General features: G+C 44.7%; 1 protein-coding gene across 2 annotated transcripts in view; it reads right to left on the reverse strand.

The window, feature by feature from the left end:
- Window positions 1-21,617, reverse strand: part of MKLN1 (muskelin 1) — a 72,589-nt gene that overhangs the window by 21,294 nt on the left and 29,678 nt on the right. Inside the window, exons 5-12 of one of the 2 annotated variants that reach the window (XM_087722684.1) lie at window positions 20,330-20,439; window positions 19,885-20,077; window positions 14,488-14,565; window positions 12,343-12,408; window positions 7,231-7,343; window positions 3,040-3,252; window positions 954-1,175; window positions 668-797 (exon numbers count right to left, since the gene is read on the reverse strand). In XM_087722684.1, coding sequence (XP_087578810.1) covers window positions 668-797; window positions 954-1,175; window positions 3,040-3,252; window positions 7,231-7,343; window positions 12,343-12,408; window positions 14,488-14,565; window positions 19,885-20,077; window positions 20,330-20,439 — 1,125 coding nt within the window. Of the gene's footprint in view, window positions 1-667; window positions 798-953; window positions 1,176-3,039; window positions 3,253-7,230; window positions 7,344-12,342; window positions 12,409-14,487; window positions 14,566-19,884; window positions 20,081-20,329; window positions 20,440-21,617 lie in introns of those variants that run through there. The other variant, XM_087722685.1, reaches the window with a different exon arrangement.

Genomic DNA, 21,617 nt, shown 5'->3' on the forward strand with positions numbered 1-21,617 from the left:
AGGGACCAGGTTGACTACCACTGATCTAATCCATCCATCCCATCCATCCATCCATCCCATCCATCCATCCATCTAATCCATACATCCCATCCATCTATCCATACATCCCATCCATCCATCCATCCATCCATCCATCCCATCCATCCATCTAATCCATCCATCCCATTCATCCATCTAATCCATCCATCCATCCCATCCATCCATCCATCTAATCCATCCATCCCATTCATCCATCTAATCCATCCATTCCATCCATCCATCCATCCCATCCATCCATCCATCTAATCCATCCATCCCATCCATCTAATCCATCCATCCATTCATCCATCCATCCCATCCATCCATTCATCCATCCCATCCATCCATTCATCCATCTAATCCATCCATCCATCCATCCATCCATCCATCCATCCATCCATCTAATCCATCCATCCCATCCACCTAATCCATCCATCCATCCATCCATCCATCCCATCCATCCATCCATCCATCCATCTAATCCATCCATCCCATCCATCTAATCCATCCATCCATCCATCCATCCATCCATCCCATCCATCCATTCATCCATCTAATCCATCCATCCATCCATCCATTTCTCCGAAATCTGTGGACTTCAACTCCCAGAATTCCCTGACCCAGCCGGTAAAACCAAGTGCAGCCTTACCCATCCCCGAATCCTTTTTGGTGCCATCCGAGATGATATCCACGTGGTCGCTGTCTACGTCGTAACTGAAAAAATCGTTCAAGTATGTTTTCGACCTTTGTCCACCGAACATATACAGGCAACGGTTTTTCTAAAAGGGAGGGGGGAGAAGAAAAGATACGCTGAGTTAATTTATGATCGCCCTCTTAATTCCGTCCCCCCCAGGTTATTACAACTCCCCGTAATAAATTAACACACAGGCCAAGATAATAAACTTAAAGCAGTCCCACCGAGGGCTGGTCCTTACCGAATGAAATAACATGCAGTGTCCTATTCTGGATTGGACGTCTTCGGGTCCAGCATTACACGAATCTTCTCGCAAGAGTTTCCATATCCGGCACTGACAGTCAAAAGCAAAGAGGCCGCTGAATTGCGGTTCACTGGCCCGGCTGTCGTCCACACTGCCGTTGCAGGTCAAAATCCTTCCCCCGAAGGTGTAGATCATGTGTTTCTCTGAATCCATGCACATCTGCAAACAAATGGAAGGCATTTTTATTAAAAACTAGAAGATAACCCAGTGTTACTTATTGGGGGGGGGGGGGGAATGTCCGGACCAAATGTAATTTCTAATGTTGGATTGTCCCCCTTACCAGAGGGAGCCCCCTGGTGGAGTACTGTGAAGCTGTTACCATGGCAACTCCACTGCGCTGCAGAAGCCATTTTACGACAGTACGGTTGAAGCCGTTTTAAGGCACAACAGGCTGTATCTTAGCAAAACACACAGCCCGAGGGGTGTTAGGGATGTCTTAACCCCACAGTATTTTTTTCCACAAAGTAATCCGTGTTCCAAGTTTGGTTGAAATTGCTCAAGGCATTCTAGGGTTATGCTGGAACATACAAACATACACACACACAGACACACACACACAGAGTCATATAGAGAGAGATGCTATTCTATTCTATTCATAGGAGGAGGAAAACGATGACAAGTGTGGGTTCCTTGGTGGTCTCTGAGCTTGGTTGTTTTGTTGCAGATGTTTCATGATCCAACTAGGTAATCTCATCAGCTATTTTTATATATATAGATGATTATTGGGGAACATAGAACTTGGATATTAAACCAATGGTGAATATTGACCCTTGGAAGGCGGATGAGGATAAAGGTCTCAAGAAGAATCCTTGTGGGCAATGCTTTTGTCCACTCAGTCAAAACATCTGCCTAGGTGAGCTAGAAATATCGAAGTGAAGTTCTCCAAGGGTGGAACACACACACACACAAACACACACACACACACACACACACACACACACACACATTTATCTCTATCTCTCTATCTCTATATCTCTATATATCTATATCTATCTATCTATCATCTATCTATATATCTATATCTATGTTATATTTGTGCTGATAATTGGGGCATACCAGGGGTTGTGACACTAAATATATACCTTCCTCCCTGGCTTCTGCTGATAAGGAGGAGAACATGTGGCTTAATGGCTAAGACGTCTGCCTAAGATGTAATAGAGCACAGGTTCGAATCCCAGTAAGGGTATGGCTAGCTGATGAGAGCTAAATAGCTTGAAATAGATCTATACTAGTCTCTATTTATTTATCAGCACAAATATAACACAAATATAACAAAGGCAACAGTAAAAATATTGGGTTTCTGTCGTGATGGACTCTTGTGACGAGCTGATTGACAGATAATGGAAGCTGTTAGCTTCCTCCCATAATTGGGGCATACCAGGGGTTGTGACACTAAATATATACATCTATCTATCTATCTCTACATCTATCTATATCTACATCTATCTATCTATATCTATCTATCTATCTCTCTCTCTCTCTCTCTCTCTCTCTCTCTCTCTCTATCTATCTATCATCTATCTATCTATCTATCTATCTATTTATCTATCTACATCTATCTACCTCTACCTCTACCTCTACCTCTACCTCTACCTCTACCTCTACCTCTACCTCTACCTCTACCTCTACCTCTACCTCTACCTCTACCTCTACCTATCTATCTATCTATCTATCTATCTATCTATCTATCTATCTATCTATCTATAGAGAAACCAAACCTTGATGCAGCATTCCAGGTGTGGCCTTACCAAAGCCTTATAAAGTAGTATTAACCCTTTGCATAATCTTGATTCTATCCCTCTATTAATGCAGCCTAGAATTGCATTGGCTTCTTTGGCAGTCGCAGCACACTTGCTGGCTCATATTGAAGTGACTTTCCGCCAGGACTCCCAAGATCCCTCCCGCTCACAAAGCACCACACAACAACCCCTGGAGGTTGCAAACCCATCCTTACCAGCACAAATACAATTAAACCAGCGCTCCAAGGCCTCTTAAGCCTAGGGTGCGAATGAACGACACTGACCTGATGGTCGAACACAAGCTTGGGGCCTCCGTCAGCGGCCGTGTCTTCGCTCAGCAACATCCAGGTGTTCGTGTCGATGTCGTAGCGGTAGAAGTCGCTTTTCAGGGATTTGCTGTTCCTCACAGAGGAATCCAGGTAACGCCCCAAGGTGTAGATCTGCCTTCGCTGGATGTCGATGCACATCTTGTGACAGGACCGAGCCGTTGGACCGTTCTGGAGAGAAGAAAGAACGGGAAACGGGTTAGGCCGGTTCAGAAGGGGGGGGGCGCAGGATCGGGACTCCGCAGAACCCGGGATTCAGCTGTCTTCCATCTGTGAAACTCACACAGAGAAAATGTTGGGTGTTTTGTAGCGCTTGTTATGTGTGATAAACAGAAGAATCATTAATTCCTGCTGGCTTTTTTTTTTTTCTCTTTTTTTAGGAAAGCTGTCGATCGCTCCTGTCAGAAATATTTTCAGATCTTCGGTCAACCTGAAACTCTCTTTGGGAAAACTGGCGGAAGATCACGACGCTGTTTCACCTATGTTGAAAGGTGACAATTAGCACTTCTTTAAAATTTATTTAGGTTTTTGGGTAAACGGCAGCGAAATTGAATATTTGTAGACAACCACACATCTGGGACAATAACTCCTGTCCTAATTTTGGAAGCAAGCTTTTTTATCGTGCGTTCGTGCTACCGGACTTAACGGAAGAGACTATCAAAGCCATGCCTTTTTAATGTGTTCTGGGATGCCACATGGCCAAGCTTTGGGGAAATCTAACTAGGGATCGTTAGAGAGGAAAGGGCTGTAGAGATTCTCAGCCATCCAGGTTGTGGTTGTCCCAAAGGGGCTTTTTCAAGAGGCAACTGGACTTCCTTGTTTTTCTTTGAAGATGTTTCGCTTCTCATCCAAGAGGCTTCTTCGGTTTTGACTGGAAGAATACTACCGTATTCTTCGAACTATAAGACGCACCGGTGTATAAGATGCACCAAGATTTCAAAGAGGTAAGCAAGAAATTTAAAAGTTGTTGTCCTCCCCACCTCCCAGGAGCACTCTGCACGCTTCAGCGGGACAGCAGGAAGGCAAAAATGCCCATTTTTCACAAAAACGGGTGGAAAATGGGGCGTTTTCCACAAAAAGGGGGGCATTTTCCCTTTCCCCCAGCCCTGCTGAAGCCTGCGAATGTAATATTCACCAGCCTTTCTCCCAGATAACCGGACACACTTCTGGGCCCTTGTACATCATGAAAGTACTTTGTACTTCAAGAAAATCGTTAACACAGAGAAGCAAATGTTCTAAGAATTCACAGATCCTTCTTCTTAATAGCTTGTTCGTGACCATCCTGCCTTTCCCCTTACAGCAATATTGGAAAACATCTGAAGTCAGGAAATTATTTATCTGGCTTTGGCTGTGATCAGTTTGTCTCCGATTTTAATTACGGGTCGGAAAAGCCAATGACCTTGGCATCACCTGCTCTGCACCAGATGTTCAAGTAGGACTCCATGCACTTGTGTTTATGAGAGATAGGTACATTTTTTGCTTTGGGGGAGAAATAATTAATCACTGATATACTTTCTACATTTAAGGTAATGTGTCCGTATTTTTGGGGGGGGGGCAGCGGTTTCGAGTTTAATGTTTCGAGTTTAATGAAATTTGTATGCCGCCCACTCCCATTGGGACTCTGGGTTGTGTTGTTAGTAACTGCTAGGGGCCTTGTTAAATCCAGAGGTGTATAAACATAACGAATACAGAAAAATGAAGCAGATATATAACTACGGTTAGCCCTTAGAACCATTTGCTCAGTGACTTTTTGAAGTTAGAATGGCATTGAAAAAATTACATATAATTGTTTTTCACACTTCGTTGTTGTTAGTTGTGAAATCGTGTCTGACCTATCGCGACCCCACGGACAACATTCCTCCAGGCCTTCCTGTCCTCTACCATCCTCTGGAGTCCATTTAAACTCACACCGACTGCTTCAATGACTCCATCTAGCCACCTCATTCTCTGTTGTCCCCTTCTTCATTTGCCCTCCATCCTTCCCAGCATGAGGCTCTTCTCCAGGGAGTCCTTCTTCCTTCTCATTAGGTGGCCAAAGTACTTGAGTTTCCCCTTCAGGATTTAGGACCTTCTAAAGAGCAGTCAGGGTTGATCTCCTCCAGGACTGACCGGTTGGATGGCCTTGCAGTCCAAGGGACTCAATGCAGGAGTCTTCTCCAGCACCAGAGTTCAAAGGCCTCCATTCTTTGGCGCTCAGCCTTCCTTATAGGTCCAGCCTTCACAGCCATCTGTTACAACGGGGAAATCCATAGCCTTGACTATGCGCACTTTTGTTGGCAGGGTGATGCCTCTGCTTTTTAGGATGCTGTCTAGATTTGCCCTAGCTTTCCTCCCCGCCTCTTTTTATTACTTGGCTGTGGTCCCCATCTGTGGTGATCCTGGAGCCCAGGAAAATAAAATCTGTCACTACCTCCATGTCTTCCCCATCTCTTTGCCAGGAGCTGAGACGGCCGGATGCCATGATCATAGCTTTCTTAATGTTGAGTTTCAAGCGAACCTTTGCACTCTCCTCCTTCACCCGCATCAAGAGGCTCTTTAGTGCCTCTCCGCTTTCTGCCATTAGAGTGGCATCATCTGCATATCTGAGGTTGTCGATATTTCTCCCGGCAAGCTTAATTCCAACTTTTGATTCATCTAGCCCTGCAGTTACAACCACCGATTCACACTTACAGCCACTGTATCACAAGACCAAAATTTGGAGGCTTGGCAAGTGGCACATATTTGTGACGGTTGAAGTCTGCCGTGGTCATGTGAACACATTTTGCGACTTCCTGACAAGCAAAGTGAGTGGGAAAAGCCAGCTCACTTAAACACCTTTTAATTAGCTCAACAACTGCAGTAATTCAGTCGGGCTAATGATGATTTAATAGCTGACCAGGTGCTGTAATGTTGTTGTAATACAGTAATGCTGTAACAATGATGCAATGGTAGGAATGAGTCAGCAGGGTTATTTGACTGTTACCACTTTAAGAGTATTGTAAGAGAGGCCCGGTTGGGGCATAGCTCTCTCTCTCTCTCTCTCCATGCGTGCTTCTGTGCTGTAGCTGTTGATTGTTTGACCTTTGCCTAGTATGTGTATGTATATATTCTTTTATAGAGACAAACCACTATTTATTATTACAAACATCTGTTTGATGTTATTGCTTCCAAGAGCCAAGGTGGCGCAGTGGTTAAATGCAGCACTGCAGGCTACTGCTAGATCAGCAGGTCAACGGTTCAAATCTCACCGGCTCAGGGTTGACTCAGCCTTCCATCCTTCCGAGGTGGGTAAAATGAGGACCCAGATTGTTGGGGGCAATATGCTGACTCTCTGTAAACCGCTTAGAGAGGCCTGAAAGGCCTATGAAGCGGTATATAAGTCTACTGCTATTGCTACTGCTATTGCTATTGCTTCTGGGTCGTCTCAAATAGTCACAGTGTGAGCACTCTGACATTCACTTCGCAACGATGGCAGGAAAGACCGAAAGTTGGGGCAAAACTCACTTAACATGCGTTTTGCTTAGCAACAGAAATGTTCGGCTCAATTGCGGTTGTAAGGTGAGGACTACCTATAACACACAGTAGGGATACGGCATTTTTAAGCCTTTAAAAACACTTAATAGCAATATTTTGTTCTACAGCCACCACGGCGAGGCGAGCAAATCTTCCTGTTGCAAACGTTGAGGGGCGTGAAGTTAGGAGAATTGAAGACTCTACTCAAGGAAAGTCCATTTAAATCCTTCCCAAATCCTAGGACCTTCAGATCCTTGCTGGCTACACCAGAAGGATTTAGTTTAATCCTTTTTCTCTGCATGGATATTTGATGAAGCCCAGCCCTGTTTGCTGGACCCAATTCGCCCATCGGTTCCAAAACTCCCATTAAACATGTTTCTTTTTTTTTAAAAAAAAAAATTTCTTTGCTTCATTCTGTTCTGCCAAAAAAGCATCTTTGTTTATTTTCAGCCACGGAACAGAACAACTTTTCCATCAACTCTTATGAAAGACAAGGGGGGGGAGGGGGGATGCAAAAAGGAGTGTGACTTTGTATTCTCTCAAAATGCACAAGAAGGGAGAAGGGCGAGAGGGCGACCTCCATGCTTACACACAAAACCCGGGTTATCTGGCTTGGATTACACTGCCTGCTCCTAAAAGAAACATAAAGGGACTTGCCTCTTTTTCGGTGTCTCTGGATATACACGTCCACTGGTTTTCCTTCACGCTGTACGCCCAGAAATCCGCCAGATCTTGCGTCCCGTCCCAGCCGCCAAACAAATAAACGGTTTCTGATCAAAACATTAGAAAGGGGGGGGGGGGAAGACATTACTCCGCCAATTGTGAGGCCACCAAAGCTCGACTGCAAAGACAAAATGTTGGGGGTCTCCGCTTCCCCAGAAATGGAAAGCTGTTTGGTTTAAACTGAAGCAAGCTAGAACTAAGGAGAAATTTCCTGACAGTTCGGAGAATTAATTAGTGGAGCGTGAGGCCCTTGGACTGCAAGGCGATCCAACCGGTCAGTCCTAGAGGAGAGCCACCCTGACTGGTCTTTGGAAGGCCAGATCCCTGAAGGGGAAGCTCAAGTTCTTTGGCCACCTAAGGAGAAGGAGGAAGGACTCCCTGGAGAAGAGCCTCATGCTGGGAAAGACTGAAGGCAAAAGAAGAAGAAGAAGGGGACGGCAGAGAATGACGTGGCTGGATGGAGTCACCGAAGCAGTCGGCGTGAGCTTCAATGGACTCCAGAGGATGGTAGAGGACAGGCAGGCCTGGAGGTATGTGATCCATGGGGTCACGATGGGTCGGACACAACTTCACGACTAACAACAACAAGAACAACAAGTCAGTGGAACTGTTTGTCTCTGGAAGTTGTGGGTTCTCCATCACTGGAGGTTTTTTTAAAAGAGATTGGACCACCATTTGTCTGAAATGGTACACGGTTTCTTGCCTGAGCTGGACTAGAAGACCTCCAAAATTACTGCAGTAGGATGTAATTAAGCTTCAGAAGGGGGGGATGATTGGAGAGGGAGGGAGGGAGAGAGAGGGAGAGGGAGAGGGAGAGGGAGAGGGAGAGGGAGAGGGAGAGGGAGAGAGAGAGAGAGAGAGAGAGAGAGAGAGAGAGAGAGAGAGAGAGAGAGAGAGAGAGAGAGATTTGACTATAACCTCTGCTTTCAACAGCTGTAATGGCCACTATCACCCACCAAAAGGTTACCTTGGGTCATTAGCTGTAATTACACTGTTTATTCTGGACACCGAGTAGTCAGTGTTCTTTGCAGAGAGTACATCCCTTTGTGTGCCTAAATTCTCACAGCTTACAAAACCCACATTTACTACAATGGACCAATTGATAACCCAGGGAAGGGGGGAAAAAAACAGGTTTGGCACATGCCGCCTATCCAGTGAGGTCTCCCATGAAACATCTTGCGACGTCTAGGCAGGGGACACCATTCACAAACAGGAATTCATCCGACGGGGAGCTGGGAAAAGGAAAAGTCCTCCAGCACAAAGACAGAGTGTATTCCTTCCTAATACAAACGGAGCTTTTCGAGGGCAGAGCAGACAGACAGACAGGTCTGTTACTCACCATATTGTGGAATTATAGCCCAGTGATAGGGAAAAATTTTTGCACTGAGCGGCAAAAAAAACCACATGGAAACGTCACGCACGCACACGCTTGCTCATCAGGGCCGCGCTGCGGAAAAGCCGAACTTCCGGATTATAGCATCCATGCGTGCCCGACATCAGCTGGCCAGCACCCATGCGCAGGCTGGTTTTCGGCACTGCCACACGGGCAAAGGGATTGCGCTCCGGAAATGCCAGACTTCCAGGTTCTGGCGCGCATATACACCCGACAATCAGCTGGCCGGTACACGCAGGTGCACACCGGTTTTCGGCACTGCTGTGCACACAAAGGACAGCGGATCGTCACACGTGCATGCATGCCAGAAACCCGGAAGACAAAGAGGCAAAGGCTGCGCGTGCCGGACGACATGGCTTCGCATGCCATTTTGGGCACATGTGACATAGGTTTGCCATCGTGGTTATAGGGTAAAAGATTCGGGTCACCCCCCCCCTCACCTTCCTAAATGCAGAATTTGTAAAACTCCCAATTTTTTTCACTCTCCGGATTTGACGGGAGAGGCTGTTCTCTGGAAGTGACAGCGCTATAAATAACCAAAGTTATTTTTGGTGCCTAGTCAAACTTAAGAATTGCGGAACAAAAGCCCTGTGTTAAGAGAAGTATTATTTTAAATGCCTGTTCAAATGCCTCTTCCTTTGCCATATGCATTCAAATTCTTGAAATCTACATTTCTAAAGGTCAGGACATGATTCTTAAAAGATCCGCCCTCTGTGCACTCAGGAATTTAATTTTTATGTTCCAGCTTCCAGTTTTTAAGCTTTGTTCCCCAACTGTTTTTATTAGAAAGAACTTCTTGTTCTTTTCACATACAAGTCTTGGTTTTGCTTTCAAGTTGCCTCCTTTCTATTCTATTTGAGTTTTATTCTTCTGAGTTGATGAACAGTCGACTGACGTACGATCACAATTGAGCTCAACATTTATGTTGTTGAGCGAGACGGTTATTAAGTCAGTTTTGCCCCATGTTACGGCTTTCCTTGCCACTTTTGTTAAGTGAATCACTGCAGTTGTTATTACTAACATGGCTGTTGAGGGAATCTGGCTTCCCCATTAACATGGAATGGAATGGAATGGAATAGAGAATAGAGAATAGAGAATAGAGAATAGAGAAGAGTAGAGTAGAGTAGAGTAGAGTAGAGTAGAGTAGAGTAGAGTAGAGTAGAGTAGAACAGAACAGAACAGAATTAAGAATAGAGAATAGAACAGAACAGAATGAAGATTAGAATAGAATAAAATAGAATAGAATAGAGAATAGAATAAAACAGAACAGAATGAAGAATAAAGAATAAAGAATAGAACAGAACAGAATGAAGAATAGAAAATAGAACAGAACAGAATAGAATAACAAAAAAGAAGAAAACAGAATACAATAAAATGGGACAGGATGATTAGAATAGAATAAAATAAAATAAAATAGAGAATAGAATAAAATAGAACAGAACAGAACAGAATGAAGAATAGAGAATAGAACAGAACAGAATAGAATAATAGAAAAGAAGAAAACAGAATACAATAGAACAGAAAAGAACGAAGATTAGAATAGAATAGAGAATAGAATAAAATAGAACAGAACAGAATGAAGAATAGAGAATAGAACAGAACAGAATAATAGAAAGGAAAACAGAATGCAATAGAACAGAACAGAATGAAGAATGGAATAGAATAAAGAATAGAATAAAGAATAGAATAGAATAGAATAGAATAAAGAATAGAACAGAATAGAATAATAGAAAAGAACAAAGCAGAATACAATAGAACAGAACAGAATGAAAAATAGAATAGAGAATAGAATAGAACTGAATAGAATGAAGAGAATAGAACAGAATAGAAAAGAACAAAACAGAACGCAATAGTACAGAACAGAATAATTTAGAACGGAACAGAATAGAAACAGGAACAGAACAGAATAACAGAGTTGGAAGGGACCTTGGAGGTCTTCTAGTCACAATGAAACAAATGACCAAATGGGCCAACTTTAAAAGTGAGCATTCAAAATACATCCAGAGAAATGGCCTGACTACTATCTGACCCCCCAAAAAATTAGAATCTCACTTACGACCAGATGTAATGTCATCGTTAATACAGGGAGTCCTCGACTTAGAGACTTCACAATTGAGCCCCAAATTTCAGTTACCAAGCAAGGCATTTGTGAAGTGAGTTATGCCCCATTTTACGGCTTTTTGTTTCGCCGCAACTGTTAAGTGAATCACTGCAGTTGCTAAAGTTAGTTATATGGTTGTTAAGTGAATCCGGCTTCCTCCTGAACTTTGCTTTATCAGGTCACAAAAGAGGATCACATGACCCCGGGATACTGCAACCGTCATAAATACGAACCAGTTGACAAGTATCTGAATGTAAATCACGTGACTCGTGACCATTGGAGTGTGTGTGGGTGTGCTGCAACGGTCATAAGTGTAAAAACGGTCACTAAATGAACTGCCGTAAGTCGAGAGCTACCTGTATTTCCTATCACATTTCTCAAGTTGGAACTGTGTTATTTCAGAATTCTCAATTAAAATCTCAGATCCTTTCACATTTTCTATCCACTAGGAGGTGCTTTCGAACTGCATCAGCGCCTACTGAAACAATATTGGTGGGGTATAATAATTTAATCCCTCTTACGCGATCGTAACTGGAACACGTAAAGTGAATTGGAGTTAGGAGAGATAAATATTTGGTGGCAATTGTTCAGCCAAACGGAAATGGGACTTGCTTTAATTAAAGCTCAGTGAATTTATTTTTTTCTCCCTTTTAATTTAAATGCTTGGGCATTAGGAATATATTGAAAATGACACGTCATAGGTCAGAAGCCGGCAGTAAGGGTTTAGCAACGTGTTTTTTAAAAAAATATTATTTGTTCACATTTTCAAGATACCTCACAAGAACTAGAGATCGGAATCACCACAATAAACGGGGGGAAATAGGCATTCGGCTAAAACACACCGGACGTTTTAATAAATATCAAAATTGAAAGGAAGAACGAAAAAAAGAATACAATAGAATACCAGAATTGGAAGGGGCCTTGGAGGTCTTCTAGTCCAACCCCCTGCTTAGGCAGGACACCCTACACCACTTCAGACAAATGGTTGTCCAACATCTTCTTTAAAATGTCCAGTGTTGGAGCATTCACAACTTCTGGAAGCAAAGTGTACCACTGATTCATTGTTCTAACTGTCAGGAAATTTCTCCTCAATTCTAAGTTGCTTCTCTCCTTGATTAGTTTCCATCCATTGCTTCTTCTTCTACACTCAGGTGCTTTGGGGAATAGCTTGACTCCCTCTTCTTTGGGGCAGCCCCTGAGATATTGGAACACTGCTATCATGTCACCCTGAGTCCTTCTTTTCATTAAATGAGACATATTCAATTCCTGCAACCGTTCTTCATATGTTTTAGCCTCCAGTCCCCCTAATCCTCTTCGTTGCTCTTCTCTGCACTCTTTCCAGAGTCTCCACATCTTTTTTACATCGTGGCGACCAAAACTGGATGCCGTGTCCCCAGTGTGGCCATAATACCAAGGCATTATAAAGTGGTATTAACACAGCTGAGAGCTGGTGACTTACCCAAAACAATCAGCCAATTTTGTGGCTGAGAGTAGACTTGAATCCGAGTCTCCGGTTTAAAAAAAAAACACCAGGAAAAATAAGAAGGCTCACCTGTCTGAACATCAATGACCATTTGATGCCCTCCTCTCATTCCTGGCCTGCTGTCCTCACCATCACCTGTTTGAATCGAACAAAACAACAATCAACCATTAGTGGGTTTCCTATGCCCCAACAAATCCAGCTGCATTAAAGAAAAAAAAACCTTTGGAATATAGGTAGTCCTTGACATATAACAGTTCATTTAGTGACCGTTCAAAGTTGCAACAGCCTTTGTAGATGGCATTTAGATCCTAAAAAACTGGCCTGTATGTATCCAAATTTACAACCTAAATGCTGGAGATGTGATTGTGTTGATGTTACATATTATCATATATGGTGGACTTGTAAAAAGGTTAAAGCATTTTGGATAAAAATAGGGTGGATTATGCAAAATGTTCTTTAAAAAAGGATAAAGTTTACCGCTCAGTTATTTTTGTTAGGTATAACTACTGATTGTACTGTTATAGAGACTAACTTGATTTTGTACTTAATGGCAGCAAGACCATTGGTGGCGCAATACTGGAAGAAGGAAGATTTGCCTACTACTCAAGAATGGACAATAAAAGTAACAAACTTAACAGAGATGGCTGAAATATCAGCTTATCTTAAAGACCACTCAAATGAAAAATATAAACTGGAGTGGAGAAGATGGACTGACTATATTCAAAATAAATACGGGACTAAGAAACTCCAGATAGTTTTTGACTGAAGAAGCAAGGAATGATATAATCTGTTTAGAGTTAGCCTAACAAAAGAGGAGTTAAAGCTCAAATGAAAGATGATACTAACTTTCTTTAAGTTTATTTTAGTATATGCTTGTTAAAGATTTATACCCTGTATTTGTTCTGGGAAGTCGGGGGTGGGGGAAGGTTTAGGGGGGGGGGGCGGGGGGACGGGGGAGGGGAGGTAAATATTTGTAAAAGACTTTTTTTAAAAAAAATTCAATTTAAAAAAAAAGTTACAACAGCCCTGGAAAATAGTGACTGATGACCATTTGTTTTTATACCTAACAACTGTTGCAGTATCCCCAAAATTCAAAATTCAGACACTTGGCAACTGGTTCATATTTACGACGGTTGCTGTGTTCGGGGGGGGGGGTGTTAATGTGTCATGTGATCCCCTTTTGCAACCTTCTGATGAGCAAAATCAAAGGGGAAGCCGGATTCACGAACAACTTTAACGAGTGCAGTGGTTCGCTTAAGAACCGCAGCAAGGAAGGTGGTAAAATTGGGGGGGGGGGGGGGGGAGACACTTGCTGAAGGACTGCCTCGCTTAACAAGGAAAATTTGGGGCCCAATTGTGGTTGTTACCAACTCTGAAGATGACCTAAGCAAGGCCATTTTCTGAGCTTCAGTGTTGCCACACTGGAGCTGAGGGATAGGGAGGGGGGAATAGAAATAGATGGGGTTTTGTAGCCAAAGCAAAGTACTTTCTCCTAGGAACCAAGGACATTCCCACAGGTGGTTGGAGAGAAGAGTTAAGTTACCAGGCAACTTGGTGATACGATGATTGGACCATGTGATTGGGTGTTTGAAGAAAGGGGAAGAACGTTTACTTTTAATTAAGTGAAGATCACGGTAATATTCAGAGTCGATTTTCACGGTTCACCGACAAAAGCGCGCCCAACAAAAGCGCACCCGACTAATTCATGGTGACAAAACCGCGAGTTCTAAACTGTGCTGACGAATGAGCGATGAAGCGCGCCGACAACAGCGTACCAACAGAAGCGTGCTGTAAACCTAACCCTAACCCTAACCCTAACCCTAAACCTAACCCTGAACCTAACCCTAAATCTAAAATTAACCCTAAACCTAACCCTTACCTTAACTTAAATCGCACTTCTGTCAGCGCGCTGTTGTCAGCGCGCTGTTGTGGGCGCAATGATGACGTCGTGGTTTTGTCGGTGTGCTTTAGTCAAGCATGCATTTGTCGGGTCACGGATTTTCACCAGCCTGTGCCAATACGATATATCAAATAAACCAGTTCTTTGAGGAATCTACCTGCCTTGAGTTCTATTTATTATGGATGTATTACTTTGAACCCTGACAGGTGCCTCAGAATGGCACTAAAAAATTGTTGTTGTGAGTCAAGGTCTACCTTCTGCATCAGTAAGGTCCTCGGAAATAGCTCATGGCAAACCCAGATTCAATACTGTACCTTTGGTGCTTTTGGGGATGATCTGACCCCATCGCGGTTTGTATTCCTGCTGACTGATGTACTGGTTGAACAAGCCGTCTGTTTGAAAGGAAAAAGAAAAGAGTGAGCGGCCACGTTCTTCCCATCGCAACATCCCCGGTCACTAAATGTACTGTTGTAAGTTGAGGACTACCGGCGTTTATAGCACACCTATTCTGCCCAGCGATTTGAATCCATCGTGCTGTCTAGACACCGTTGTGATAGCAAATCATGACAGAGTTTAAAGATTTTTAAAGAGTTTAAAGTTTAAAGATTTTAAACAGGCCTAACAATCTTAAGGAAAAACAGCCAGAAATTAGGTCCACTCTGAACAATAGGCTGGCATGAAAAATACTTTTTAAGCAAATAACATATTTTTCGAACTATAAAACACACCAGAGTATAAGACGCACCATGATTTTGAAGAAGTAATTTTTTAAAAAGTTTTTGCACTCTGCGGGTCTCCCAAACCCTCTGCATGCCTCATTATTTGAGGGGGGGGAAGGGGGAGCATGCAGAGCTTTGGGAGGCTTGTAGAGTGCTCTTGGGGGCTGGGGGTGCAAAAATGGCCCGTTTTCTGCTCATTTTTGCCCTCCCTAGCCCCCAGGAGCACTTTGCAAGCCTCCCAAACCCTCTGCATGCCCATTTTTGCAAAGGGGGTGGGGTTTTGCTAGGCCAAAAATACTGTATTCATTGTACAAGATGCACCCAGATTTTCACCCTCTTTTGGGGGAGTGGGAAAGGTGCGTCTTATACTCCGGAAAATACGGTAAATTCAAACAGGGGGCGTTGTAGAGAAATTGCCATGGAGCAAAAAAAAATTCTGCAAAAGAATGAAAACCCATTTGGGGTTTTCTGGAAAGCATCAGCAGTTAAGATTTGATCTTTTTGCACAGTCATGCTGACGGATCTCTTTTGCAAAAGCCAAGAGATCCATCACTCGGATCTTTTTGCTTTTCACATGAGTTGCTTTGAAGGGGGGGGGAAGCATCACATCAAAATTCGCCCCTCGCCACCTACTATCAAGAGTTGGGCAGGATTTGGAAACGGGGAATGTAGCCTCTAAATTGGGTTGGCCTCAGGGTTGAGATTCCGTACAGGTAGTCCTCGACTTACAACTGCAACTGAACCCCCCCCCAATGCCTGTGGCTGAGTGACAGGGAGTTTTGCCCCATTTTACGACCTTTCTTGCCGCAAGTTGTTAAGTGAATGGCTGCGGTTGTTAATTAAGTCACACGGTTGTCAAGTGAAATGGGGTCCCCCCCCTTGTCAGAAGGTCGCAAAAGGGATCACATGACCCCCCCAGGACACTGCAACTGTCGTAAGTATGAAACGACGGGCAAACACCTGAATTTGGATCACGAGGTCGTAAGTTTGAAAAATGGTCGTCACTTTTTTCAGTGCTGTTGTAACTTTGAACGATCACTAAATGAACTGTTTTAAGTCGAGGACTACCTGTACATTAATTTGTGAGCAATTTGTGTTGCCTTTTTCAGCAGCTGCTGCACAGGGCTGGCTCCTATTTAAATGGTTCTCCACTAGGACTCCAAGTTCCCTCTCACAGTTACTACTGTTGAGGAAGATACCACCTATACTCTACCTGTGGATTTTGTTTTTCTTGCCTAAATGTACAACCTTACTCTTTTCAGCATTGAATTTCATTTTATTAGATAGTGCCCAATGTTCAAGTTTGACAAGATCCTTCTGTATCTTAAGCCTGTCTTCTGGAGTGTTGGCTATTCCTGCCAGCTTGGTGTCATCTGCAAATTTGATGAGTTTTATTCCCCCATTTATTCCCTCATCCAAATCACTGATGAAGATGTTGAAGAGTACTGGGCCTAAAACTCAATTAACAACTGTCTAGTGTCAACCCTGAAGCTGGCCTGGCTGAAGCCATCTTGGAGCTTCAGTCACTCCACAATGGAGCTGAGGGATAGGGAGGGAGGATTCGAGATAGCTGGGGCTGGGAAGTCAAAACAAAATACTTTCTCTTGAGAACCAAGGACGTTTTCACATATGGCTGGGGGAAGGAGGAGTGATGTCACCAGACCAGTGGATGCTGCCTTGATTGGCCCATGTGACTGATGGTTTGGAATTGGGGAGGGGAAACTTTCACTCATGACCTCTCAGAGTTGGTTTTCACCAGATATGTGCCAATATGGTATTTCCAATAGTTATTCTTTGAGGAATCTACCTGCCTCGGCATTTTCGCTTGCGATGGATCTATTACTTGGAACCCTGATGTCGTGTTTAGCAACAGAAAGGTTTGGCCTCAATCATGGCGGTACGTCGAGGATTACCTGAACGCCGTATACATGGCTATTTTTCATACAATGAAAATGACAACCTAGCCGGCCCCTAGGATCATCCGGAAAGGCCCTCTGGCAACACAAGAAGCTTATGCAAAATAAACACACAGCTTTCTGCTCTGTTTGGATTTGTCAGCCACCCACGGTGCAGAAAACAATAGCAACACCGAGAGTTAGAAGGAAGCCAGCAGTATATAACGCAACACAAATCACAGGCTAAAAGCCCTCGGCAGCAGCCTTCTCCAACAGCTCACCCGCCAGATGCCCTGAGGTTGCAATTCCCAGAATTATCTCTACAGGATAATACATTTTCAACATACTTGGAACTCAGCCATGAATTCACCAGCTCTCTAACAAGACCGTCAGAAATGCCTCCGGCCTTCCTCTCAACTTGTCAGCTCTGCCCCAGCTTGGTTTTCTCAGAAAGGAAAAACCTCACGACTCCGTTTGTAGTGAAAAGAGGGCTTTTACTAAACGCCAAGTGGTTAGGATGAAGCAAAGCCGGAACTGAGATTTTACGCGCAAAGATTTGCCCAGTTCATCTTCCTCTTTTTTTGTTCCACCCTCCTGTTACCTCCTGATTATCCAGTCACATTCAAAGTTGTCTTGGTTAGATCAGTGATAGCTAACCTTTTTGTCATTGCCTGCTGCTGCAACATGCATGCAACAACCTCCCATCGCGCGCCCCCATGCATGAGCGTGTGACCCCCTGTGTTCACCCACCCATCCACCCACCCCGTGCATACGCCCCACTCCCCTCACCCATTTTTGGTTTCCAGGTCGGTGGAGAAGGATTTCCAGGCCCAAAATGGAGCATGGAGGGCCGTGCGTGCCCTCCCCTCTCACCCTTTTTTGAGCCTGTAAGGCCTCCAACACCAACCTGGAAGTCAAAACATGGCGCAGGGGGTGCTGCGCGAGTCCCAAAAATGCAATGCGCGCGCTCCCAATGCATGCGTCGTCCCCCCCGCACATGCACATCCCCTGCATGCACACACACACCCGCGTGCCATAGGTTCACCATCATAGGGTTAGATGATGGGTCTTTACCTTCCATTCCTAAGCCAGTGGCCTTGGGATGGGTCTACGACAACTCACCCCGGCGAACTGGACACAGCCATTTCGTCGCAGCCAAATTACTGCAGCCAATTCACCACAAGCTAACTCGCCGTGGCCAATTTGCCACGAGACAACTCACCGCAGGGCAAGAGTTATACTAATATTGAAGGAACAGCCTAACACCGCTCTCCCAAACCCTCTGCACGCCCATTTTTGCAAAGGGGGCAGGGTTTTGCTAGGCCAAAAATGCTGTATTCATTGTACAAGACATCACCCAGATTTTGACCCTCTTTTTTGGGGGGGGAGAGGTGCGTTTTATACTCTGAAAAATACGGTAAATTCAAACAGGGGCATTGTAGAGAAATAGCCATGGGGCAAAAAAAATTCTGCAAAAGAATGAAAACCCATTTGGGTTTCCTGGAAAGCATCAGCAGTGAAGATTTGATCTTTTTGCAAGTCATGCTCACCAGGCCCAAAAGGTTCCATAGAGAGAGGTTTTTCCATGGTCCAGAAGGGGGCATTGTTTTGTTCATTGCCTGCATCCCTCCTGGCGCTTCACTTGTTCGCGCAGAGAGTTTGTTGGCCTGCTGCAGACCAGTTCTGGTCCATAGACCAGGGGGTTGGGGACTCCTGATCTAATAGAATCATTAAGGAAAGGATGCCAAGGTAATGGTAAAGGTTCTCCTCGCACGTATGTGCTAGTTGTTCCCAACTCTAGGAGGCGGTGCTCATCTCCGTTTCAAAGCCGAAGAGCCAGCGCTGTCCGAAGACGTCTCCGTGGTCATGTGGCCGGCATGACTAAACACCAAAGGTGCACAGAACGCTGTTTCCTTCCCACCAAAGGTGGTTCCTATTTTTCTACCTGCATGTTTTACGTTCTTTCGAACTGCTAGGTTGGCAGAAGCTGGGACAAGTCACAGGAGCTCACCCCGTTACGTGGCGCTAGGGATTCGAACCCCCAAACTGCCGACTTTTGCGATCGACAAGCTCAGCGTCTTAGCCACTGAGCCCCCGCATCCCTTAAAGGATGTCAAAGAAGGGTACGAAATAAAATGTGAAAGAACAAAATGTAAACAAATTATTTTAAATAATTAAATGAGCTGTGGTGGCGCAGTGGTTAGAATGCAGTACTGCAGGCTACTTCTGCTGACTGCTGGCTGCTAGAAGTTCGATCCTGGCCGGTTCAAGGTCGACTCAGCCTTCCATCCTTCTGAGGTCGGTAAAAAGAGGACCCAGGTTGTTGGGGGGCACAAAAGGCTGACTCTGTAAACTGCTTAGAGAAGACTGTAAAGCAGTGGTGGGTTTCAAAAATTGTTCGAACCTACTCTGTGGGTGTGGCCTCCTTTGTGGGAGTGGCTTGCCACCCATGTGACCGGATGGGAGTGGCTTGCCGCCCATGTGACCGGATATGAAGATGCCGATGACACTTGTCAGAACCACCTTAAATTCCCTCACACAAACAGCACTGGCCTGCATAAGAATAGGATGTAAACTTGTTTTTTAAAAGGCATCTTTGGTTTGCGTTAAAACAACTTCAACACACGCAATGTTCTGATTGCACCACAAACGCAGTAGTCATCCTTACCTTTCACAGAGGCACTGAGTTTTATAAATATGAGCATGATAGTGTAGAGTAATCATACCCAAGGACCAGTGGTGGGTTTCAAACAATTTTGGAACCTCTTCTGTAGGTGTGGCCTGCTTTCCAGGTCCACTGGTGGAACCTCTTCTAACCGGTTCGGTAGATTTGACGAACCGGTTCTACCGAATAGGTGCGAAATGGTAGGAACCCACCTCTGCTGTAAAGCACCGTGAAGCGGTATAGTGCTATTGCTAAATTGGATTGTTGAATTGTCCCGCAGCGAGTTGTCCCATGGCATGTTGGCTGTGGTAAGTTGTCTCATTTTGTCTTGGGATGGTGAACCTCTCCCTCGGGACAGCACAATGGGTTTCCCCCCCTTCCCCAGCTCCCGGCGCAAGATGGGCGTTGCGACCCAACCTTTTGGGCACTCACCGTTGACCGCTTTTTCTATCAACTCTTCGCACGCGTTGAAGTCTCCCTTCAAGACCAGCTTCTCGTGAAGGTCGGTCAGCATGGGGTGTTCCAGGGCGATCTTGGTTTTCTTCTGCAGGGACTCGAACGCCTCCGTGTAGTTGTGCTGGCGAAAGTGCTTCAAGCAGAGGCGAATGGCTTCCTGTTCACGGTACTACTGGAACACAAGAAAACCTATGAGAACAGCACTGAAGTGTGAGCACCGCGGGCAAATCAAAATGCTCCGAAGGACAGACTTAGCAGAACGATATACAGGTAGTCCCTCGGCTGCAATTGAGCCCTCCCAGCCTCCATCCCTCTCACATACACAACATCCCTCCCTCTCACATACACAACATCCCTCCCTCTCACATACACAACATCCCTCCCTCTCAGGAGCCGTTTCATACACAGGTTACAATCCTACCTTGCTGTACCAATTGAGGCAGGGCTGTACCACATCTGGGTCATCAATACCATTGAGTTCAACATACCAGATGCTAAAATTGAAGCTGGGACCCCAGGACAGGAGCGGAACTGAAAAAAAGGACGGAGAAATTACATCATTCCATTCCATGAAATATGAATTCCTGCTGATTGCAGATATTCATGCCCTGCTATTCTCTCGTCACGATTCCCCCAGTACAAAGTAGGAGCTGTTTGAGGACACGATTATCAGAATAATAGAATTTGTTGTCTTTCTATCCTTTCCGGTTGCAGTTTTTCATTCTGGGAATAAGATTCCAAAACCAGCAGAGTTCCTTTGGAAAAGCAACAAAAACAATTACGGGACTGGAGGCTGAAACATAGGAAGAACGGTTGCAGGAACTGGGTATGTCTAGTTTAATGAAAAAAGGACCAGGGGAGACAGGATAGCAGTCTTCCAATATCTCAGGGGTTGCCACAAAGAAGAGGGAGTCAAGCTATTCTCCAAAACACCCGAAGACAACAAGAACAAGAAGCAATGGGTGGAAACTAATCAAGGAGAGAAGCAACCTAGAACTGAGGAGAAATTTCCTGACAGTGAGAACAATTAATCAGTGGAACTGAAGTTGCCTCCAGAACTTGTGAATGCCCCAACACTGGAAGTCTTTTAGAAGATGTTGGATAGCCATTTGTCTGAAACGGTATAGGGTTTCCTGCCTAGGCAGGGGGTTGGACTAGAAGACCTCCAAGGTCCCTTTGAAATATTATGATGATGATTATTCTTTTCTATTCTATTCCAAAATCCAGATCCTTCACCATCTTGCAGTTAATCTCCTTTCCATAAGTATTGCAAGATGTGGTGGCGCAGTGGTTAGAGTGCAGTACTGCACTCTACAAAGAGCCGAGGTGGCGCAGTGGTTAAATGCAGCACTGCAGGCTACTTCAGCTGACGGCAGTTCTGCAGTTCGGCTGTTCAAATCTCACCGGCTCAGGGTTGACTCAGCCTTCCATCCTTCCGAGGTGGATGAAATGAGGACCCAGACTGTGGGGGCGATATATGCTGACTCTGTAAACCGCTTAGAGAGGGCTGAAAGCCCTATGAAGCGGTATATAAGTCTAACTGCTATTGCTATTGCTATTACTTCTGCTGACTGCCGGCTGCCTGCAATTTCGCAGTTCGAATCTCACCAGGCTCAAGGTTGACTCAGCCTTCCGTCCGTCCGAGGTGGGTAGAATGAGGACCCAGATTGTTGGGGGCAAGAGGCTGACTCTGTAAACCTCTTAGAGAG

Source organism: Thamnophis sirtalis, unplaced genomic scaffold, assembly GCF_051295495.1.
Source record: "Thamnophis sirtalis isolate CommonGarterSnake01/CBP01778 unplaced genomic scaffold, rThaSir2_p1.2 scaffold_9, whole genome shotgun sequence".
NCBI classification, from domain to species: Eukaryota; Metazoa; Chordata; class Lepidosauria; order Squamata; family Natricidae; genus Thamnophis; species Thamnophis sirtalis.